This window comes from Leucoraja erinacea, chromosome 7 (genome assembly GCF_028641065.1).
Source record: "Leucoraja erinacea ecotype New England chromosome 7, Leri_hhj_1, whole genome shotgun sequence".
Taxonomy (NCBI): Eukaryota; Metazoa; Chordata; class Chondrichthyes; order Rajiformes; family Rajidae; genus Leucoraja; species Leucoraja erinaceus.
Genome location: NC_073383.1, coordinates 6,414,622 through 6,437,222, shown reverse-complemented (window position 1 = coordinate 6,437,222; position 22,601 = coordinate 6,414,622). Strand labels below are relative to the sequence as shown.

The following is a 22,601-nucleotide window of genomic DNA, read 5'->3' as shown; positions in this document are numbered from 1 at the left end:
TATGTAACTTATTCACTCTGGAATGATTTATCTTTATTCGACTTTCTCTTGCACTAAATGTTATTCCCTTTATCCTGTGTCTGTACACTGTGAACAGCTTCTAACCACGAATAGTCTTTCCGCTGACTGGATAGCACTCAACGAAAAAGCTTTTCACTCTACCCCGTTACACATGACAATAACAAACTAAACTAAAGTAAACAAAAGTAATATCTAAAGGAAGTAATCAGAACTGTGTAGAACGAAGGAACTGCAGATGCTGGTTTAAACCAAAGATAGACACAAAATGCTGGAGTAACTCAGCGGGGTCTCGGTTTCTTAAGGGTTTCGACCTGAAACGTCACCCATTCCTTCTCTTCAGAGATGCTGCCTGTCCCGCTGAGTTACTCCAGCTTTTTCTGTCTATCTGCAGAGGCTGATTAATACACAAAAGGACACAAAGTGCAGGAGTAACTCAGCGGGTAAGGCAGTATCTCTGGAGGACAAGGACGGGTTTTGGCGAGATGAGTTGAAGGATGACGTGTTAATGCTTCTCTCTCTGGTTCTGCAGGCGTTGATGAGTGCAGTAATCCGGAGCTGAATCGTTGCACCCACATCTGCACCAACACGCAGGTGGGCTTCCTCTGCTCCTGCCCACCCGGGTACCAACTGCTGCAGGACGGGCAGGCTTGTGAAGACGTTGATGAATGCAACGAGACCCCGGGCGTCTGTAGCCAGATCTGTGAGAACACGGAGGGCTCGTACATCTGTAAATGTGCCCCGGGACACCTGCGGGAACCCGACGGCAGGACTTGCCGCCAGAACAGCAACATCACCCCTTACCTCCTCTTCAGCAACCGCTACTACATACGCAACTTCTCTGTGGATGGAAACTCCTACACTCTTGTTCAACAAGGGCTGCTCAATGTTGGCGCTCTGGACTTTGACCGGGTGGAACAAAGGTTGTACTGGATCGATATGGGGCGAAGAGTTATGGAGCGAATGTTTCTGAATGAAACCATGAAGGAGACAGTCATTAGCCATGACCTATTCGGGGCGGAGGGTCTGGCTGTTGATTGGGTTGGCAGGTAAGATAATCATCATGTCTAACTATTTTAAACTACTGCACAATACAATCCGATCAAAGTCCAATCAAATATAATGCCAGACCTTAACCTTAACAGCAAGAGTTGCCAACCTCTGGTAAATTTACCCCCAGGGGGCAAATTTGTTGATTCTGGATTTGTACATATTTTTTCTCATTGACAGACCGTGTTTGGTTCTGATATATCGGTATCTGTTCATCATTAGTTGTTCATAAATAAGTGAAATAACATTGTTACGTGCTATTAAAGTTGCCGGGGGTAAACGGGACAAAAAAGGTTGGCAACCCCTGCTTAAGAGGATGTTATTATATCTCACGTTTCCCTTTCCCCTCACTCTCAGTCTGTAGAATTGTCTCGACCTGAAACGTCACAATAGACAATAGGTGCAGGAGGAGGCCATTCGGCCCTTCAAGCCAGCACCGCCATTCAATGTGATCATGGCTGATCATCCCCAATCCTTTCCTGCCTTGTCCCCATATCCCCTGACTCCGCTATCTTTAAGAGCCCTATCTAGCTCTCTCTTGAAAGTATCCAGAGAACCGGCCTCCACCACCCTCTGAGGCAGAGAATTCCACAGACTCGCAACTCTGTGAGAAAAAGTGTTTCCTCGTCTCCGTTCTAAATGGCTTACTCCTTATTCTTAAACTGTGGCCCTTGATTCTGGACTACCCCCAACATCGGAAACATGTTTCCTGCCTCTAGCGTGTCACCTATTCCTTTTCTCCAGAAATGCTGTCTGACCCGCTGAGTTACTCCAGCTTTTTGTGTCTATCTAAAGAGGATGTTGCCATTCATTACTCAAGGGGGAGAGAGGGGGGGCAGTTAAAGTCCAGCAGGTTGACGCAGGTGAGGAGGGGTTTTTGATAAGCAGATAGTTGGACAACAGGAACATATTTTCGAAAATCAATTAAAAAAAGAATCCAATGAAGGTTTATTGGCAAAGTCCAGCTGTATTTGCATACAGTCTGGCCCTTTCACAGTACCCTGCACTTGTTAACCAACATGTCCCATCTACACTCGTCCTACCTGCCCACGTTTGGCCCATATCCTTCTAAACCTTTCCCATCCATTTACCTGTCCAAATGTCTTTGAAAACTTGTTCTAGTACCTGCCTCAACGACCTCCTCCGGCAGCTCGTTCCATACACCCACCACCCACCTGCTTGTTTTCTGAAAGAGCTACAGATTAGTCCCTCACTCCTGTTCCCTCCCCACACACCTGCAAACTACTCTTTTTATAAGCGTATATAGAAACAACCATTGGATGGATGATGTGATATTGGATTGTTACACGGATTGTCAGACATGGATAGTTTTCTCTGACCACCGGAGTTTGCGGAGAGACCTGATCAAAATGTATAACATTATGAGAGGCAGGAATAGGGTCAGGCAGTCCGAACCTTTTGCAGTCAGACGGTCAGAATCCCAGGATGGAAAAATCACACACTAGCTTTAAGGTGAGAGGGGTAAAGTTTAGAGGAGATGTGCGGGGCAAGATTTTTACATAGAAAGTGGTGGGTGCCTGGTACACGCAGCCAGGGGTGGTGGTGGAGGCAGATATGATAGTGGCGTTTAAGAGAGTTTTGGATAGGCACATGGATATGCAGGGAATAGAGGGATATGGGTTATGTGCATGATATTAGCACAGATATGTGGGCCTGTTCTTGTACTGTCCATGGTCAAAGGTCCAGCAGTGACAATATTGATCTCTCTAACTTCAAGTAACACTTGCAAACCTCTCTCTCTGTCCCTCCCCCCCCCCCCCCCCCCCCCCCCCCCCCCCTCACCAAAGTCGTTATGCTGGCTTCATAGAAACATAGAAACATAGAAATTAGGTGCAGGAGTAGGCCATTCGGCCCTTCAAGCCTGCACCGCCATTCAATATGATCATGGCTGATCATCCAACTCAGTATCCCGTACCTGCCTTCTCTCCATACCCCCTGATCCCCTTAGCCACAAGGGCCACATCTAACTCCCTCTTAAATATAGCCAATGAACTGGCCTCAACTACCCTCTGTGGCAGAGAGTTCCAGAGATTCACCACTCTCTGTGTGAAAAAAGTTCTTCTCATCTCGGTTTTAAAGGATTTCCCCCTTATCCTTAAGCTGTGACCCCTTGTCCTGGACTTCCCTAACATTGGGAACAATCTTCCTGCATCTAGCCTGTCCAACCCCTTAAGAATTTTGTAAGTTTCTATAAGATCCCCTCTCAATCTCCTAAATTCTAGAGAGTATAAACCAAGTCTATCCAGTCTTTCTTCATAAGACAGTCCTGACATCCCAGGAATCAGTCTGGTGAACCGTCTCTGCACTCCCTCTATGGCAATAATGTCCTTCCTCAGATTTGGAGACCAAAACTGTACGCAATACTCCAGGTGTGGTCTCACCAAGACCCTGTACAACTGCAGTAGAACCTCCCTGCTCCTATACTCAAATCCTTTTGCTATGAAAGCTAACATACCATTCGCTTTCTTTACTGCCTGCTGCAAAGTCGTCTTGTTGAGTGTCATTGTCTGCAACTCGTTCTCACCTAGCACACCGCTAACAATGTTTAGGAAGTAACTGCAGATGCTAGAAAATCGAAGGTAGACAAAAATGCTGGAGAAACTCAGCGGGTGGGACAGCATCTATGGAGCGAAGGAAATAGGTAACATTTCGGGCCGAAACCCCTTCTTCAGGGTTTCGGCCCGTAACGTTACCTATTTCCTTCGCTCCATAGATGCTGCTTCACCCGCTGGGTTTTACCAACATTTTTGTCTAACAATGGCCTGTCTCCTTTATCATCGTTACTTTTTTGCATATCTTTCATTCATTTCTTTCTACATCACTGTCTGTATCTCTCGTTTCCCTATCCACTGACTCTCAGTCTGAAGAAGGGCCTCGACCCGGAACGTCACCCATTCCTTTTCGCCAGAGATGCTGCCCGACCCGCTGAGTTACTCCAGCTATTTGTGTCTGCCTCCACGGTCGATGAGTTCATTGAGCACTTCTCTCATTGCGTAGGAAACTATACTGGGCTGATAATTTTAAAAACTGCCTTAACGTTGCTGAGCTCGACGGGCGATTTATGAAGAAGCTGGCTACACCCTGTCTGGAGATGAGCAGCACCTACTGCTTTGAGAATCCTCGTGCCGTGGCCCTTTATCCAAAATACGGGTGAGTGGACAGCAAGTTAAATATCAAATAGGCCACATATTTGACCCTTATTCCTTAATTTAGTTTAGTTTATTGTCACGTGTACCCAGGTACAGTGAAAAACTTTTGTGTACCCAGGTACAGTGAAAAACTTTTATCGCGTGCAAGTCAGCAGAAAGACAATATACGATTACAGTCGAGCCATTCACAGTGCACAGATACATGATAAGGGAATAACGTTTAGTGCAAGGTAAAGCCAGCAAAGACTGATCAAGGATGGAGCGAGGGTCACCGATGAGGTAGATAGTAGTTCAGCATGGTTCAGTTGCCTGATAACAGCTGGGATTTATTCCCTTTAACCTGCATCTGTACACTTTGGATGGCTTGATTGTAATCATGCGCTAGACTAAGTTGGACCTGTTGGGTCCCAGCTTCACACGGGAGGGCTGGTCCCCCAACACAATTTTCCACCTCTTCACCAATTCCAATATACACACACACACACATACACACAGACTCATGCGCATACACGCATACTCACACACACTCACTTACACACATACACTCACACACTCACACACATACACTCACACACAGACACACACTCACTCACACACATACACTCGCAGACTCACACATACATACACTCACACATGCACATACACTCACACACAGATACACACTCACACACACACACTCACACACAGATACACACTCACACACACACACTGACTCACACAACATATATATGACAGTAAACTTTCTTGAATCTACTCACACGGCTGAGTGCAGCCTCTCTATTGTGGGGCATCTGGAGTCAGCGGCACTTCTGCAATCAGTGCGACCTCTGCACTCACCAGAAATTACACAATTAGCGCGACCTGTCCACTAAGCGGAGGTCATGAAATGAGCGGGACTTTTGAACTAAACACAGTTGAACCTAATAAAGCATGCATTCCTTGAAAACACAGTCGGACCTAATAAAGCATTGCAGTTTCAAGCACAGGTAGGGCAGCAGGCCAAACAACTCACAGCATTGTCATTAAGGGTTAACAAATCATTTATTGCAAGTACATTGCAGACTCACAGTTCAGTTGATTCACAGCTTAGAATGACAGTTGTGGCCTCTCCCTCGCGGTCTTGCAGAGTGACTGATTCATGATCAGGCATCCGGGGTTTTATAGTCCTGCCCCCCCCCCCGGAAGGGGGATTACCTTCATTGCGGTGATTGACAGGCGAAAGGACCAATCAGCTGATCTAATAGTTTTTTAAACACTCATAACTTTTTTATTTTTCATCGATAGGAAAAATCCTCGGGGCTGGCTCAGCAGAGGAGGACTGTGAGATGGCCAAAAAATCACAGCGATACAGTGAAGCATTTTTTTATAAAATCAAAAGTGGTCAAGATGAGACTTTTAATTATATAGATAGTCTCTCCGCTGGCTGGCTAGCACACAACAAAAAGCTTTTTGCTGTACTTCGGTACACTGGACAATCATAAACTAAACTAATACTATAAACTAAAACCTTGCCTTGGGAGCGATGAGTGACTCTATAAAAACTCTGCCCCTGTGCCAGGTTATTCTTTCATAACAGATTTCTGATAGGACCTAGGCCTATAAGGCCATTCGGCCCATCAATCCTACTCCACCATTCGGCCCATCAATCCTACTCCACCATTCGGCCCATCAATCCTACTCCACCATTCTCCCATGGCTGATCTAATTTTCTGTCTCCATTAACAGAGGTAAAGATGGTTTATCTGCAATAGAATAGAATAGAATAGTTTCTTTATTGTCATTGTAACATGGGCCATGTACAACGAAATTTAAAATGTCAGCCAGTCAGTGCAGCATTCAAACATTTCTAAAGCTAACGAAACATCCACGGTAAAATAATAAAGATAAGCAATAAATAAAAAAACACAGACAAAGCACGCATACACACCCAACCCTCCATCCTTCTGTCGATTTCACCGTTACCACAGTCCCTTAGTCTGTATCGCCCCTGCGTTCCTTGGCGGCCACATTTAGTGCTTTTATAGCAGTGGGGTAAAAACTGTTTTGTAGTCTATTTGTCCTTGTCCTTGTGGATCTGTACCGTCTGCCTGACGGCAACAGTTCAAACAGGGAGTGTCCGGGGTGGGAGATGTCCTTTATTATATTCTGGGTTTTTTTGGTGCAGCGGGAACTGTGTAGGTCTTCCAAGGTAAGGAGAGGGCAGCCGACAATCCTCTGGGCGTTGTCAATGGCCCTCTGGAGCGCTTTCCTCTGAGCCACTGTGCAGCTGGTGTACCACACGCATACACAGTATGTTAGTATGCTCTCAATGGAGCACCGATAAAAGGACAGCAGCAGCCTCTGAGTGATGTTGTTCTTCCTGAGCACCCGCAGGAAGTGCAGTCTCTGCTGGACCTTTTTCAGCAGCGCAGTGGTGTTCACGCTCCACGTCAGGTCCTCCTCAATGTGGATTCCCAGGAAGCGGAAATCCGCCACCCTCTCTACACAGTCCCCTCTGATGGTCAGTGGTACCATGTCCGTTTTGTTTTTCCTGAAGTCTATTATTACCTCCTTCGTCTTTGAGGTGTTGAGGAGCAGGTTATTTTCTTCGCACCACCCTGTCAGCTGCTCCACCTCATCCCGGTAGGCGTACTCGTCCCCCGCGGAGATGAGTCCCACCACTGTAGTGTCATCCGCAAATTTGACAATGGTGTTGCTGTGGTGGACTGGGGTGCAGTCATGCGTGTAGATGGTGTAGAGCAGGGGGCTCAGTACACAGCCCTGTGGAGAGCCGGTACTGAGGCTGAGGGCCGTGGATGTGTGATGGCCCACTCTGACTCTCTGGCTTCGACCCGACAGGAAGCTATTTATCCACGTACAGGTGGAGTGTGGAAGTCCCAAGTCCCCCAGTTTGTCCACCAGTTTGTGGGGAAGGATAGTATTAAAAGCAGAGCTGTAGTCCACAAAGAGCATCCGCACGTAGCTGGGGTTTGTAACTTGTGGCATCTGACAGCTTCACTGTCTATGATCAACTCTGTTGATGATTATTGACTACATTGTCACCAGAACTCACAGATGATTGACTTGTACTAAACACAATTTTAAATTAAAATTTGGCACTTTGCGCTGGATACAAACAAATGTATAAATGGAGCCTTCAGCGCCACAGCCCTGCTTAGTTCAATAAAACAACGGTAATTAATTGTCATCTCAGTTCTGCATCCCCCCCCCCACGTCCAATTAAGTTTTATTACCTCGCTTATCAAGAATATGTATATATATCCTGAAAACCAAGATATACTGTATTCAAGAATATAGATGCCCCTATATAGGGCGGCACAGTGGCGCAACGGTAGAATTGCTGCCTTCCAAAGCCATAGACCCGGGTTCGATCTTGACTATAGGTGCTATCTGTACAGAGTTTGCATGTTCGTCCAGTGACCCCGTGGGTTTTCTCCGGGTGCTGTGGTTTCCTTCGACACTCCAAAGAAATGCAGTTTTGTAGGCTAATTGGCTTCTGTAAATTGTCCATAGTATGTCGGGTAGATATATTGCTGGTCGGCACAGACTCGTTGGGGCGAAGGGCCTGTTTCTCTAAACTAAACTAAACTAGTCATATAGACTTAAAGATTGGAAGGCTGTGTTTGTAACTTGAATTTTCTGCCACGTTGTACAATTCAATTTGGTACGGTAGAATTTGACTTGTTGGAAGCTTCAGTGTGATGTACATATTTTAGATACTCAACATTTTGCAGATATGTTTTCTGGAGTGACTGGGGTGATCAAGCCTACATTGGCCGCATGGGGATGGATGGTAGAAACGCATCGGCCATTATTACCTCCAAGTTGGAGTGGCCCAATGGTATAACCATCGACTACACCAACGACAAACTCTACTGGACCGACGCTCACCTAAATTACATCGAGTAAGTACATCTGTACATTGAGAAAGCTCCGCTAGAACTTTCAGTGAGCAGCTTAGTTTAGTTTAGTTTAGTTTAGTTTAGTTTAGAGACACAGAATGAAAAGACTCCAGTGGAGGTTTACAAGAATGATTCAAGGAATGAGTGGATTAACATATGATGAGCGTTTGACAGCACTGGGCCTCTACTCGTTGGAGTTTAGAAGGTTGTGGGTGGACCTGATTGAAACTTACAGAATGACGAACGGCGTAGATAGAGTGGATGTGGAAAGGATGTTTCCACTGGTGGGAGAGTCTAGGACCAGAGGTCATAGCCTCAGAATTAAAGGGCGCTCTTTTAGAACGGAGGTGAGGAGGAACTTCTTTAGTCAGAGGGTAGTTAATCTGTGGAACTCATTGCCACAGAGGGCTGGGATGCCAAGTCAGTGGATATTTTTAAGGCAGAGATTGACACATTCTTGATTAGAACGGGTGTCAAGGGTTGTGGGAGAAGGCAGGAAAATGGGATTAGGAGGCAGTGATCAGCCATGATTGAATGGCGGAGTCGACTCGATGGGCCAAATGGCCTAATTCTATTCCTATAAATTGTGAACTTGGGGAAACAGCATAGTTAAAAGTAAGAAATGCTGTTATCAGAGTGGAGATTTCGAAGAGTGGAGCAATTGGAATGTGCGATGGCAGATCTAGCACACACAGAGTCGGCTGGGTTGGTCTTTGTGTCCTTTGCTGCAAGCCAGCATCTCCAGTTCCTTGTGCCTGAGAGGAATTACATTGCACTGACAATCGAGGGAGTGTTTATCACTGTATTTGACTCGGAAGTGTAAATGTTTTTGTCGTTTAGATTTGCCAATTTGGACGGGAGCCACCGGCACACGGTATTTGACGGGACCCTGAGCCATCCCTTTGCTATTAGCCTGTTTGAGGATACAATATATTGGACTGACTGGAATACCAAATCAGTGGAAAAAGCCAACAAGTACACCGGGGAAGGCCGAGTCCTTTTGGTAAACACCACCCACACACCCATTGATATCCTTGTGTACCATCCGTACAGACAACCCATTGGTAAATGTATATACTGTGATATGGAATGCAATGCCCCTAACTCAATGGAACTGCAACTGAAATTATGGAATGATTCACATTCCAGGTTCCCTTCACCAAATCCATGTTACCTGTTTTTTGAAATGTAGGTCACTTAGTATCAGTGCTTTTGTTGTTGTGACAAAAGTGCCGGTACCCACATGGTTTCTTGCTGTTTGTGTCAACACTGTTGGCTCTACTGCTGGTATTGACTAGTGTTGTTGTCCGCACTGTTTTGGAGCAGTGCATATTTGCTCCTTTTCTTATTGTAATCTTGCAGTGCAGCCCCAGTTGTACACTTCTGTTAAGAGGTAAATGCACAGAGTCTTTTACCCAGAGTAGGGTAATCAAGAACCAGAGGTCATTGTTTTAAGGTGAGGGGGGGAAAGTTTTAATAGTAACATGAAGGGCAACTTTTTCGCACAAAGGGTGGTGAGGTGTATGGAACGAGCTGCAGGAGGAGGTGGGTGTATGGAAGGTGACCTGAATAGAGGAGGTACAACATTTAAGAAGCATTTGGACAGGTACATGGATAGGACAGGATTAGAGGGATATGGACCAAACACAAGTAGTGTAGATGGGCCACGTTGGTCGGCATGGACAAGTTGGGCTGAAGGGCCTGTCTCCGCGATGTTTGACTCTATGTCACTATGCTATGTGGAAAGGTGAATGAGATGTGTGCTGGTGTTCATGATTGTTTTTGCACCGATTTCCATTGCAGCAATCAATCCATGCGGCTCCAACAATGGCGGCTGCTCACACCTGTGTCTGATCGCCAATGGAGGTGAGAACTACACGTGTGAATGCCCAGACAACTTTGCAAGACAGCTGGGCAGCACCACTCACTGTGTCCCCATGTGTACAAGTACCCAGTACAGATGTCGAAACAATGAAAGGTAACTAATCCAGCCTTCCCAACCAGTCTGTGAGCATCACAAGTTGCTCTTAATCTGACTCTGTTTCCAGCAATTCAAAGACCGTAGAACAGTACAGCACAAGAACAGTCCGTGATGCTGATTTAAACTAACCCCATCTCCTTGCACAAAGTCCATGCCTCTGTGCAAGAAAGAACTGCAGATGCTGGTTAAAATCGAAGGGAGACACAAAATGCTGGAGTAACTCGACGGGTGAGGCAGCATCTCTGGAGAGAAGGAATGGGCGATGTTTCGGGTCAAGTCTGAAGAAGGGTCTCGACCCGAAACGTCACCCATTCCTTCTCTCCAGAGATGCTGCCTCAACTGCTGAGTTACCCCAGCATTTTGTGTCTATCTTTCATGTCTCTGTGTTCCCTGAGCAAAACACAAAGTCCTGGAGGAACCCAGCATTAACATAAAAACATAGAAAAATAGATGCAGTAGGTCATTCGGCCCTTCGAGCCAGCACCGCCATTCAATATGATCATGGCAGATCATCCAAAATCAGTACCCTATCCCTGCTTTTTCCCCATATCCCTTGATTCCGTTAGCCCCAAGAGCTATATCTAACTCTCTCTTGAAAGCATCCAGTGAATTGGCCTCCACTGCCTTCTGTGGCAGAGAATTCCACAGACTCACAACTCTCTGTGTGAAACATCACTTGTCTATTCCCTCTACAGATGCCACTTGACCTGCTGAGTTCCTCCAGCACTTTTGTTTTGGTCAAGATCACAGCATCTGCAGTCTCTGTGTCTCCCTCCAATCCCTGACTGATAACGCCTTTCAAATACCTCTTAAAGGTTGCTATTGCATCTACTCCCACCAGCTTCCACAACTCCACCATGTTTCAATGGATCCAATGCACGTCAATCTTCAGCATCAGGCTACCGTGATAAACCTTGTCAACAGCCTCACTGAATGCCATGTAGACAACATCTACTGCCCTACCCTCATCAATCATCTTCATCACCTCCTCACAAAAACCCAGTCGTTTGTAAGACACGACCTCCCAACCAAAGCCTTGCTGACTGACTCCTAAAATATCTGTGCTCTTCCAAACATGAGTAAAGGGCCTGTCCCACTGTACGAGCTAATTCAAGAGTTCTCCCGAGATTCCCCTGATTCGAACTCGGAGAATTATGGTAATAGCCGCTCGTAGGTACTCGGGGCTCTAGTGGACATATTGAAAATCTTCACGAGCTTACCGCGTTTCCCAAGTACCTGCCGTTAGCATTACGAGCCGCTAAGAGACGTCCCGAGCTCCGACGTACCCGCCACGTACATTCTACGTGCTCTCCTGAGTTTTTTTAACTCGGGAGAGCTCCTGAATTACCTCATACTGTGGGACAGGCCCTTGAATCCTATCTGAAAGAATGCTCTCAAATCAATTCCTCGTTGCACATGTAAGGCCCACTGGCCTATAATGACCCTGGTTGTCCCGATTGCCTATCTTAAAGAAAGGGACATTATAGAAACATAGAAAATAGGTGCAGGAGTGGGCCATTCGGCCCTTCGAGCCTGCACCACCATTCAATATGATCATGGCTGATCATCCAACTCAGTATCCCGTACCTGCCTTCTCTCCATACCCCCTGATCCCTTTAGCCGCAAGGGCCACATCTAACTCCCTCTTAAATATAGCCAATGAACTGGCCTCAACTACCTTCTGTGGCAGAGAATTCCAAAGATTCACCACTCTCTGTGTGAAAAATGTTTTCCTCATCTCGGTCCTAAAAGATTTCCCCCTTATCCTTAAACTGTGACCCCTTGTTCTGGACTTCCCCAACATTGGGAACAATCTTCCTGCATCTAGCCTGTCCAACCCCTTAAGAATTTTGTACGTTTTTATAAGATCCCCCCTCAATCTTCTAAATTCTAGCGAGTACAAGCCGAGTCTATCCAGTCTTTCTTCATATGAAAGTCCTGCCATCCCAGGAATCAGTCTGGTGAACCTTCTCTGTACTCCCTCTATGGCAATAATGTCTTTCTTCAGATTAGGAGACCAAAACTGTACGCAATACTCCAGGTGTGATCTCACCAAGACCCTGTACAACTGCAGTAGAACCTCCCTGCTCTTATACTCAAATCCTTTGGCTATGAATGCTAACATACCATTTGCTTTCTTCACTGCCTGCTGCACCTGCATTCCTACTTTCAATGACTGGTGTACCATGACACCCAGGTCTCGTTGCATCTCCCCTTTTCCTAATCGGCCACCATTCAGATAATAGTCTACTTTCCTGTGTTTGCCACCAAAGTGGATAACCTCACATTTATCCACATTATACTGCATCTGCCATGCATTTGCCCACTCACCCAGCCTATCCAAGTCACCTTGCAGCCTCCTAGCATCCTCCTCACAGCTAACACTGCCCCCCAGCTTCTCTGTACTCCCTCTATGGCAAGAATTATGGGCTTTTCTCTGTGCTCTGAGACCTCACCTGCAGTGAGAGAAGATGCAGAGATTTCTGTCAATGCATGTTCTCCCCAACATTTCTGTTCCTCTGTTGAATGGACCCAACCCATGCATGAATGCTATCATTCTGTGGGGCATGAAAATGGCGCCATACCTGGCCACTTGTGTACTGCCTCAGTGTACTATTTCTGTATTCTGGTGCTGTATCTAAGATGTGCTTATGTAGAGTAATACTTATACTGAACTTTATGGAGAAATAATTTTGCTGTACCTCGGTACATGCAACAATACAGTACCATTGAGCCATTGAACCGTTGAAGCACTCTTTGTCTCCCTAGGTGTATTCCGATCTGGTGGAAGTGTGATGGGCAGAAGGATTGCCGCGATGGCTCAGATGAGCCCAGCACCTGCCCACCCCACTACTGCAGACTGGGACAATTTCAGTGTACCGATGGGAACTGTACCAGTCCCAGCCTCTTGTGCAATGGCTATCAGGATTGCGCTGACGAATCCGATGAAGACGCGGCACTTTGTCGTAAGCATTTCTTCTTGTGGATTGAACACAGTTGTTGATCACATAGATAGACACAGGTGCACTGGAGTTACTCAGCGGGCCAGGCAGCGCCTCTGGAGAACGTGGATAGACAACGTTTCGGGTCGGGACTCTTTATCCTTTGTGGATGGTCACTAGGCTACACAGGCATCATTTCCATCAGCATCCGGTGATAGACCCGAGATTTATGATCTGTGACGTTTTATTGTCCGTGACCTCTCGTAGAGTCACAGTCTGAAGAAGGGTCTCGATCCGAAATGTCACCCATTCCTTCTCTCCAGAGATGCTGCCTGTCCCGCTGAGTTACTCCAGCTTTTTGTGTCTTCTTTCGAGTCACAGTTTAATTTAATTTAATTTAGTTTAGTTTAATATAGTCACATGTACTGAGGTACAGTGAAAAGTTTATATTGCGTTCTATCCGGCCAGCAGAAAGACCATACATGATTACAATTAAACCGTCCACAGTGTACAGATACAGGATAAAGGGAATAACGTTTAGTGCAAGATAAAGTCCAGTAAAGTCTGATTAAAGATAGTCCGATGGTCTCCAATGAGGTAAATTAGTAGCTCAGGGCTGGTCTCTTGTCGTTGATAGGATGGTTCAGTTGCCTGATAACAGCTGGGAAGAAACTATCCCTGAATCTGGAGGTGTGCGTTTTCACACTTCTGCACCTCTTGCCTGATGGGAGAGGGGAGAAGGGGGAGTGGGCAGGGTGCGACTGGTCCTTGATTATGCTGCTGGCCTTGCCGAGGCAGCTTGAAGTGTAGATGGAGTCAATGGAAGGGTTGTTTAGAGGGAAGAAAAGGGAATGACCGGGGTGAGACTGGACCTTGTGTATGCTGGTGGCTCACCTTGGTCCCAGTACCTGCCATAAGTGATAATTGATTCTCCAGAGTTGAATGCGTGACTGACCTGAGCACAGGAGCGGTGTGATGTGACTAAGTGGCGTCCCTTCTTTGTTGCAGTGAGTCACCAGTGTGAGAGCTACCAGTGGCAGTGCACTAACAAGCGCTGCATCCCCGAGGCCTGGCAGTGTGATGGTGAGAACGACTGCACTGACAACTCCGATGAAGTAGCTGCTTCCTGTGCCACCCGAACCTGCAACCCTGGCCAGTTTAAATGCGGCAACGGCCACTGCATCCCTCTGTCCTGGAAATGCGATGTGGACGATGATTGTGGGGATTACTCCGATGAGCCCTACGAGGAATGCCGTGAGTACCGTTGAAGGAACGCGTTTAGGAGAGTGGCGGATGGTTAATATTTAAGCTATACTTGAAATAACGCAGCAAACCCTGTCACAGTGGCACCACGGTGGCGCAGCGGGTAGAGCTGCTGCCTCACAGCGCCAGAGACCCGGGTTCCATCTTGACCTCGGGTGCTGTCTGTGCGGAGTTTGCACGCTCTCCCAGTGACCGCGTGGTTTTCTCTGGTTTCCTCCCACACTCCAAAGACATGCGGATTTGTAGGTTCATTGGCCCTCTGTACATTGGCCCTGGTTTGTGGGCAGTGGGTGAGAAAGGGGGATAACATGGAACGTGTGAATCATGGTGATCGATGGTCGGCGTGGACTCAGTGGGTCGAAGGGGCCTGTTTCCATGCTGCTTCTCTAAACTAAACTAAATGTATTTTTCCCAACATTGCCTGGAGAGAAATAAGATTGGGAAATGTGATGGGAAGGCAGGGAGATGGAGTTGATTTTTATCATTAATAATGTCATTTGGTCTTGAACCATTTATGAAATTATTATCCAATGTTACTGCAATAAATATTACTGGTTACATCCACCTTGTGTAATATATGTAACCGCAGAGAGAGATTCAAAAATATTACATGAAATCATTTCATGATGCCACAAAAATAATTTTAATCCAAAATGAGCTGCCCAATGTCTGAATTTACATTTGAAAGGGACAAATGTAAATAAGCGACTCCCTTATTTACTTTATGCATTGTTTTGGTTGTTGGCAACAATTCATCTCTAAAGTAGATGCAAAGTATTTTGCTTGTGGGGGGAGAAGTGAGAATGAAGTGGAACATTGCAAAGTGTGATATAAATGGCCATTGATTTAATATGATTCAGTACAACACTATCAATTTGCATCTTAACACAAGGGACCATTGTATATCGGCATTCTAGATTAATATGCTAGAATTCAGCTCTTACAAAAAAAATGTCCCTGCAAACGCCCTTGAAAATGGCAGCACACTTTAAAATTGCAGGAACTGTGTATTGTTTTGTTTTAGTTTCAAAAATACTGCGTGGAAACCGGCCCATCGGCCCACCAAATCCCCGCCAATCCTTCGATCACCCTGTCCACACTAGTTCTATGTTATCCCACTTTCTCATCCACTCTCGACACTCTAGGGACAATTTACTGAGGTGGATTGACTAACGAACCTGTAAGTCTTTGGGATGTGGGAGGAAACCGGAGCACCAGGAGAAAACCACGCGGTCACAGGGAGAACATGCAAACTCTGCACAGACAGCACCCGTAGTCAGGATCGAACCTGGGTCTCTGGCTTCTGCTCTATCGCTGCGCTGCCATGCCGCCCTATTGCCATACTCTTATTACCGTATTTGCAGGAGTTCAGATTAACTCTGTAAATAACCAGTGGTAGAGTCACTACGGTAGAGTTGCTGCCTCACAGTGCCAGACACCCGGGTTTGATACTGACTATGGGTGCTGCATGTACGGAGGTTGTACGTTCTCCCTGTGACCTGCATGGGTTTTCTCCGGGTAGTCTGGTATCCTCCCACTTTCCAAAGACGTACAATTTGTAGGTTAATTTCCGGAAGTGGCGGCGCTGTTGAACAGCTGCGGCTCGCCTGCAGTCCGTCTGTTTTTACTTTTTTTGTTGTTTTTTTTTGTCTTGTTTTAGTTAAATTTTAGTTCATTAGGTTGTGTTATATGTGGGGGAGGGGGGCGAAACATGTTTTTTAGTCTCTTCCTTCGGGGGAATAAGACTTTTTTTGTCGTATCCCCCTTCTCTGCGTCTGCGCTGAACCCTAATGGCGGAGCTGGCGGTCTCCAACTGCGACCGACCTCGAGGCTCCGGAGTCAGAGCCAGCCAGGACTAGGCTGGCCGACATCGGGGGTGAGGCGGCGGTGGCCCGACTCGGAGCTGAGGCTGCGGGACTCGGAGCTGAGGCTGCGGGACTCGGAGCTGAGGCTGCGGGACTCGGAGCTGAGGCTGCGGGACTCGGAGCTGAGGCTGCGGGACTCGGAGCTGAGGCTGCGGGACTCGGAGCTGAGGCGGCGGGACTCGGAGCTTTCAGCAGGCAGCGGCGGCCCGACTAGCTGAGGCGGCGTTCCAGCTTTCAGCAGCGGTCCGACTCGGAGCTGAGGCAGCGGCGGCCCGTCTAGCTGAGGGAGTACAGCGTTCCAGCTTTCAGCAGCGGTCCGACTCGGAGCTGAAGCGGTGGCGGCCCGACTCGCTGAGGTGGTGTTCCGGCTTTCGGCAGCGGCCCGAATCGGAGCTGAGGCGGCGGTGACATCACCTCGGAGGTCCGCTGGACTGGAGGATGGCATCTTCGGCCTGGATCCGCCTCAGCGCAGAGGGAGTACAAGGAGGTGTAACCCAAGAGACAGAGACTTTTGCCTCCATCACAGTGAGAAGGTGCTTGGTGAACTCACTGTGGTGGATGTTAATTTGTGTTTATTGTATGTTTTGTTATTTATTATTATATGTATGACTGCAGGCACGAAATTTCGTTCAGACCAAAAGGTCTGAATGACAACAAAGGAATCTAATCTAATCTAATCTTAATTAGCTTTGGTGAATATTGTAAAATTGCCCCTGGCGTGTAGGATACTGCTAGTGTACGGGGGGATCGCTGGTCGGTGCGGTCTCGGTGGGCCGAAGGGATAATTTCTGCCCTGTATCTCCAAAGTGTAAAGTCTAAAGAGTGACTGTGATCAGTAAGTTGTCGTGGGTTGCTGGTCCCTAAAGGATGCTTGCTTATTTCAGATGGACCTGACTATTCCTGTGATAGTCACATTGAGTTCTCCTGTCGAACAAACTACCGATGCATTCCTAACTGGGCCGTATGCAACGGTAACAATGATTGCCGAGACAACACCGACGAGCAAAACTGTGGTAGGTGGGAATATTCACAATAAGTGTAGGAAGGAACTGCAGATGCTGGCTTAAACGGAAGATAGGCACAAAAATGTGGGGTAACTCAGCAGGACAGACAGCATCCCTGGAGAAAAGGAATAGGTGATGTTTTGGGTTGAGATTCTTCAGACTGAGAGTCAGGGGAGAGGGAATCAAGGGATATAGACGGTGATGTTATTCTTTTTTTGTATCTCTCCACATCACTCTCTATTTCTCTAATTTCTCTTTCCCCTGACTCTCGGTCTGAAGAAGGATGTGCCAGCATTGGAGAGGGTCCAGAGGAGGTTTACGAGAATGATTCCAGGAATGGGTTAACATATGATGGGTGTTCACTGGGCCTGTGCTTGCTGGAGTTTAGAAGGATGAGAGGGACCACATTGAAACTTACCCAATAGTGAAAGGCCTGGATAGAGTGGATGTGGAGAGGATGTAGTTGGGGAGTCTAGTACCAGAGGTCATGCCTCAGGATAAAGGGACGTACCTTTAGAAAAGAGATGAAAAGTAATTTATTTAGTCAGAGGGCGGTGAATCTGTGTAATTCATTGCCACAGACGGCTGTGGAGGCCAAGTCAATGGATATTTTTAAGGTGGAGATCGACAGATTCTTGATTAGTACGGGTGTCAGGGGTGATGGGGAGCAGGCAGGAGAATGGGGTTGAGAGGGAGAGATAGATCAGCCATGATTGAATGGCAGAGTGGGCTGAATGGCTTCAACTTGCTCCTGGAACCTGTTAACACATGAACACTGGTGGGTGAATGAAGAGGTTGGATCCTAATATCTCTACGTTCTTGCCATGCTCCCGCAGAGGACCGTACCTGTAACCCTACCGGGGACTTCCGCTGTGATGACCATCGCTGTATCCCGCTGCGCTGGAGGTGCGACGGCGACAACGACTGCAGCGATGACTCTGATGAGCGGGACTGCTGTACGTAACACCCCCACATACAATAACTGCACGATGTAACCTCACCACATACAGGGACTGCAGTACGTAACACCCCCACATACAATAACTGCACAATGTAACCTCACTACATACAGGGACTGTGGTATGTACAGTAACACCCCCACATACAATTACTGCACGATGTAACCTCACCACATACAGGGACTGTGGTATGTAACACCCCCATATACAATTACTGCACAATGTAACCTCACCACATACAGGGACTGTGGTATGTACAGTAACACCCCCGCACACTAGTGTGGAGGATGGTGCTGGTGATCGCTGGTTGGTGTGGACTTGATGGGCCAAAGGGCCTGTTTCCGCTCTGCATATCCAAAGCCTAAAGTCACTGCGTACGTGTGTTTACATACCCACTACTGATGCTCTTGAGGTAGAACCAGAAGCAGTTCCTTCATTCCTGGCTGGTTGCCATTTCCTATACTGTTTTTTTCACCCTCTCCACCCACCCCTCTGGAGTGTGCAAGGAACACTTGTTACAAATGCTTTGTTACTGCGGGACTGCGATGTACCATGTCATCGAAAGTAGAAGTCACCTGTCACTCAGCGGGTCAGGCAGCACCTGTGGAGATCAACGATAGGTGACGTTTCAGGTTGGGACCCTTCTTCAGACGATTGTGGTGGGGGGGGGGGGGGATAGTGGAAGAGAGGAGGGGGCAGGACAGTGCAAAGAAGGGTCCAGATCCGAAACGTGACCCATCTCTTATCTCCAGAGATGCTGCCTGACCCGCTGAGTCACTCCAGTACTTTGCCTTGGTGTTGGGTCTAATGGGGCTTTGCTTTGTTTCAGCTCCCCGCGAGTGCAGTGAGAGTGAGTTCCGCTGTGACAACATGCGCTGTGTGCCCGGCCACTGGGTGTGTGACCACTACAACGACTGCGAGGATAATTCAGACGAACGCGACTGTGGTAGGATCACTGTTCGTGAATCAGAACAAGCTGCGCAGGTTCCTTTAACACCACAAGGGGGCAGATGTTTTAATGCCTCCAAGGAAAGTGTAGCCAACATGTGAAAACACACTGTGAACACACTATGCAGCTAGTAGAGCCACTGCTTCACAGCGCCAGAGATCCGGTTCGATCCTGACCTCAGTACTGTCTGTGTGGAGTTTGCACGTTCTCTCTGTGACCGCGTGGGTCTCTTCCGGATGCTCCAGTTTCCTCCCACATCCCAAACGTCGGTTAATTGGCCCTCTGTAAATTGCCCCGAGTGTGTAGAGAGCGGATAAGAAAGTAGGAAGTCATAGAACTAACGTGACTGGGATGGTTGGGGTGGACTAATGGTCCGAAGGGGCTGTTTCCGTGCTGCATCTCTAACTTAACAACGGGAATGCACAGTTGTCCAGCATGGAAACATAGAAATAGAAACATAGAAAATAGGTGCAGGAGTAGGCCATTTGGCCCTTCAAGCCTGCACTGCCATTCAATATGATCATTGCTAATCATCCACAATCAGTACCCCGTACCTGCCTTCTCTCCATACCCTCTGATCCCCTTAGCCACAAGGGCCACATCTAACTCCCTCTTAAATATAGCCAATGAACTGGCCTCAACTACCCTCTGCGGCAGAGGGTTCCAGAGATTCACCACTCTCTGTGTGAAAAAAGTTCTTCTCATCTCGGTTTTAAAGGATTTCCCCCTTATCCTTAAGCTGTGACCCCTTGTCCTGGACTTCCCCAACATCGGGAGCAATCTTCCATCACATACCCCTCTTCGGGTATTTGGCCCATACCCCTCTTCCTGTCCATTTATCTGTCTAAATATATATTTTAATTTGTTATTGCCACTTGTTCCAGATACAGACTGCCTTCTGCATGTAAGGCCTGCCCCTGAGTTCCCTCGTAAACCTCTTCCCTCTCCCATTGATCCGGTGCCCTCGGTTTAGATGTTTGGAATCGGGACCTTTCTTCAGACTCACTTTCTTCAGACTCACTCTGAAGAAGGGTCCCGGACCAAAATGTTACCCTTCCTTTTTCTCCAGAGATGCTGCCTGACCTGCTGAGTTACTCCAGCACTGTGTCTATCTTCGGTTTAACCCAGCATCTGCAGTTCCTTGTTTCTGCCCTGTACCTGTCACTTGCCTCTTTTTTATCTCTAGTCGATCCTCAGGTGCCTCTATATGTCTTCCCCCTAGCTTGAACCCAGACAGGAACACGCTGCCCTGGAAATGCTGTTATTTCTCCTTTTAATGGTTCCCGGCTGTTGGAGGGACCATTAGCCTCCATACAACGCTACCTGTACCCTGAATCTAACTCTCACGTGGCCCAAGTTGCCCTCTTTATTGCGACTGAGATAGGAACAGACACAAAAACATCTCGCAAAGAAATAATGACTTTTTTCAGACATGTTGGTTAATTCGAGGCATTAACAGTGCACTCTGCTAAAACACTCTGAGAAAACCCAAAGTGTTTCCAAGATTCACAGCACCCACAGCCTCTTGTATTCTATTTCAGTGGTTGCATGCAACCTTTAAATTCTTGAAATAATTTATCAGTTATCAGTGTTTCTTTGTAATAAAATCCTTATTTTCTCTCAGAGTAAACTTTAACTTTCCACGATAAATTAAAAAAAATACTCCTATTTGTGTGACAAATGAGTGCAATAAATATCTCTTAGCTAGGATTAGTTTTATTGCCCTAGCCTGGTTTACAATCCCCAATGTTTATTTTAACTTTAGCTGGCTATGTCTTGGAATCTAAACGTGATACATTTATTTGTTGTCTCCGACATCCTCACGTTCCCTTCACTGTATTGACCTATTTTACCATCGTGCTTCCCCAGTATGTAAGCTCTTTGATAGACACAAAATGCTGGAGTAACTCAGCGGGACAGGCAGCATCTCTGCGCAAGCATTCCTTCTCTCCAGAGATGCTGCCTGTCTCGGTGAGTTACTCCAGCATTTTGTGTGTATCGTTGGTGTAAACCAGCATCTGCAGTTCCTTCCTACACCCATTCCTTCTCTCCAGAGATGCTGCCTGTCCCGCTGCGTTACTTCAGCATATTGTGTCTTATCTTTGGTGCAAACCAGCATCAGCAGTTCCTTCCTGCACATGTAAGCTCTTGGGTTGAACACATTACAAGTTTACAAAACTATTCGTGTTTCTTATAATTTTCAGAATTTCCTACATTACCCACTGTGCACTGTGCTCAAGATTGCGAGTTATATTGTGCTCTAGAATGTCACTAGTGTTTCATTGGGAGTGAAGCTGTTCCAATATCCTTCACTTTAGAGCAGGGTTGCAGTTATTCAAAGCTGCAGGTTTGAGATTCATGGTTACCCACTTGTGCTAATTTTTCCACTGTTACTTCACTTTATCCTGGCAATGAATGATTGTGGATTGCTCCTATCATGAGATTGAAAAATCAGTCTTCATAGGTGGCTTACAAAATCACATTATAGTCATCAAAATCACATCATCAAAATCTTCTATAGACTCTGCCCGTCTGAGTTACTCCAGCACTTTGCATTAAGTCATGGAGTCATAGAGTGATACAGTGTTGAAACGAGCCCTTCGGCCCAACTTGCCATGATGATATTGAATGGCGGTGCTGGCTCGAAGGGCCAAATGGCCTACTCCCGCACCTATTTTCTATGTTTTATTACCCACACCGGCCAACATGTCCCAGCTACACTGGTCTCACCTGCCCCCGTTTGGTCCATATCCCTTCAAACCTGTCCTATCCATATTCACCATAATATTCCAGCATCTGCAGCTCTTCGCTCCTCCACACAAAATCAGTTTCATTTTTGGAATATTAACCCTATTTGTCTGCAATCTATGATGAACTGACCCAATGTTATTTTTCTCATTTGTGTGAAAAATCTGGTATGATTTTTTAAATGTTGAGAAATCTCACAGTAGTTAAATGAACTGTGAAAGCTGGAAAGGGTGCAGAGGAGATCTGCGAGGATGTTGCCAGGACTCCAGGGCCTGAGCTATTGGGAGAGGGTGGGCAGATATTATTCCTTGGAGTGCAGGAGGATGAGAGGAATAGATAGTATTTTATCCAGAGTTACGGCATCTAGAACCAGACTTTATAGGTGAGGGGGGAGAGATAGACAATAATAGACAATAGGTGCAGGAGGAGGCCATTCGGCCCTTCGAGTCAGCACCGCCATTCAATGTGGTCATAGCTGATCATCCCCAATCAGTACCTCGTTCCTGCCTTCTCCCCATACCCCTAAGAGCTTTATCTAACTCTCTCTTGAAAGCATCCAGAGAACCACTGAGGCAGAGACTTCCACACACTCACAACTCTGTGTGAAAATGTGTTTCCTCATCTCCATTCTAAATGGCTTACCACTTATTCGTAAACTATGGCCCCTGGTTCTGAACTCCCCCAATATTGGGAACATGTTTCCTGTCTCCAGCGTGTCCAAACCCTTAATAATCTTATATGTTTCAATAA

General features: G+C 46.8%; 1 protein-coding gene across 1 annotated transcript in view; it reads left to right on the top strand.

Annotated features, from left to right (window-relative positions):
• Positions 1–22,601, top strand: part of lrp2a (low density lipoprotein receptor-related protein 2a) — a 281,896-nt gene that overhangs the window by 212,003 nt on the left and 47,292 nt on the right. Inside the window, 10 exon segments of the mRNA XM_055637704.1 lie at positions 551–1,067; positions 4,087–4,239; positions 7,973–8,143; positions 8,981–9,204; positions 9,944–10,118; positions 12,891–13,087; positions 14,072–14,317; positions 17,076–17,204; positions 18,032–18,151; positions 18,984–19,100. Of these exon segments, the coding sequence (XP_055493679.1) occupies positions 551–1,067; positions 4,087–4,239; positions 7,973–8,143; positions 8,981–9,204; positions 9,944–10,118; positions 12,891–13,087; positions 14,072–14,317; positions 17,076–17,204; positions 18,032–18,151; positions 18,984–19,100 (2,049 nt within the window).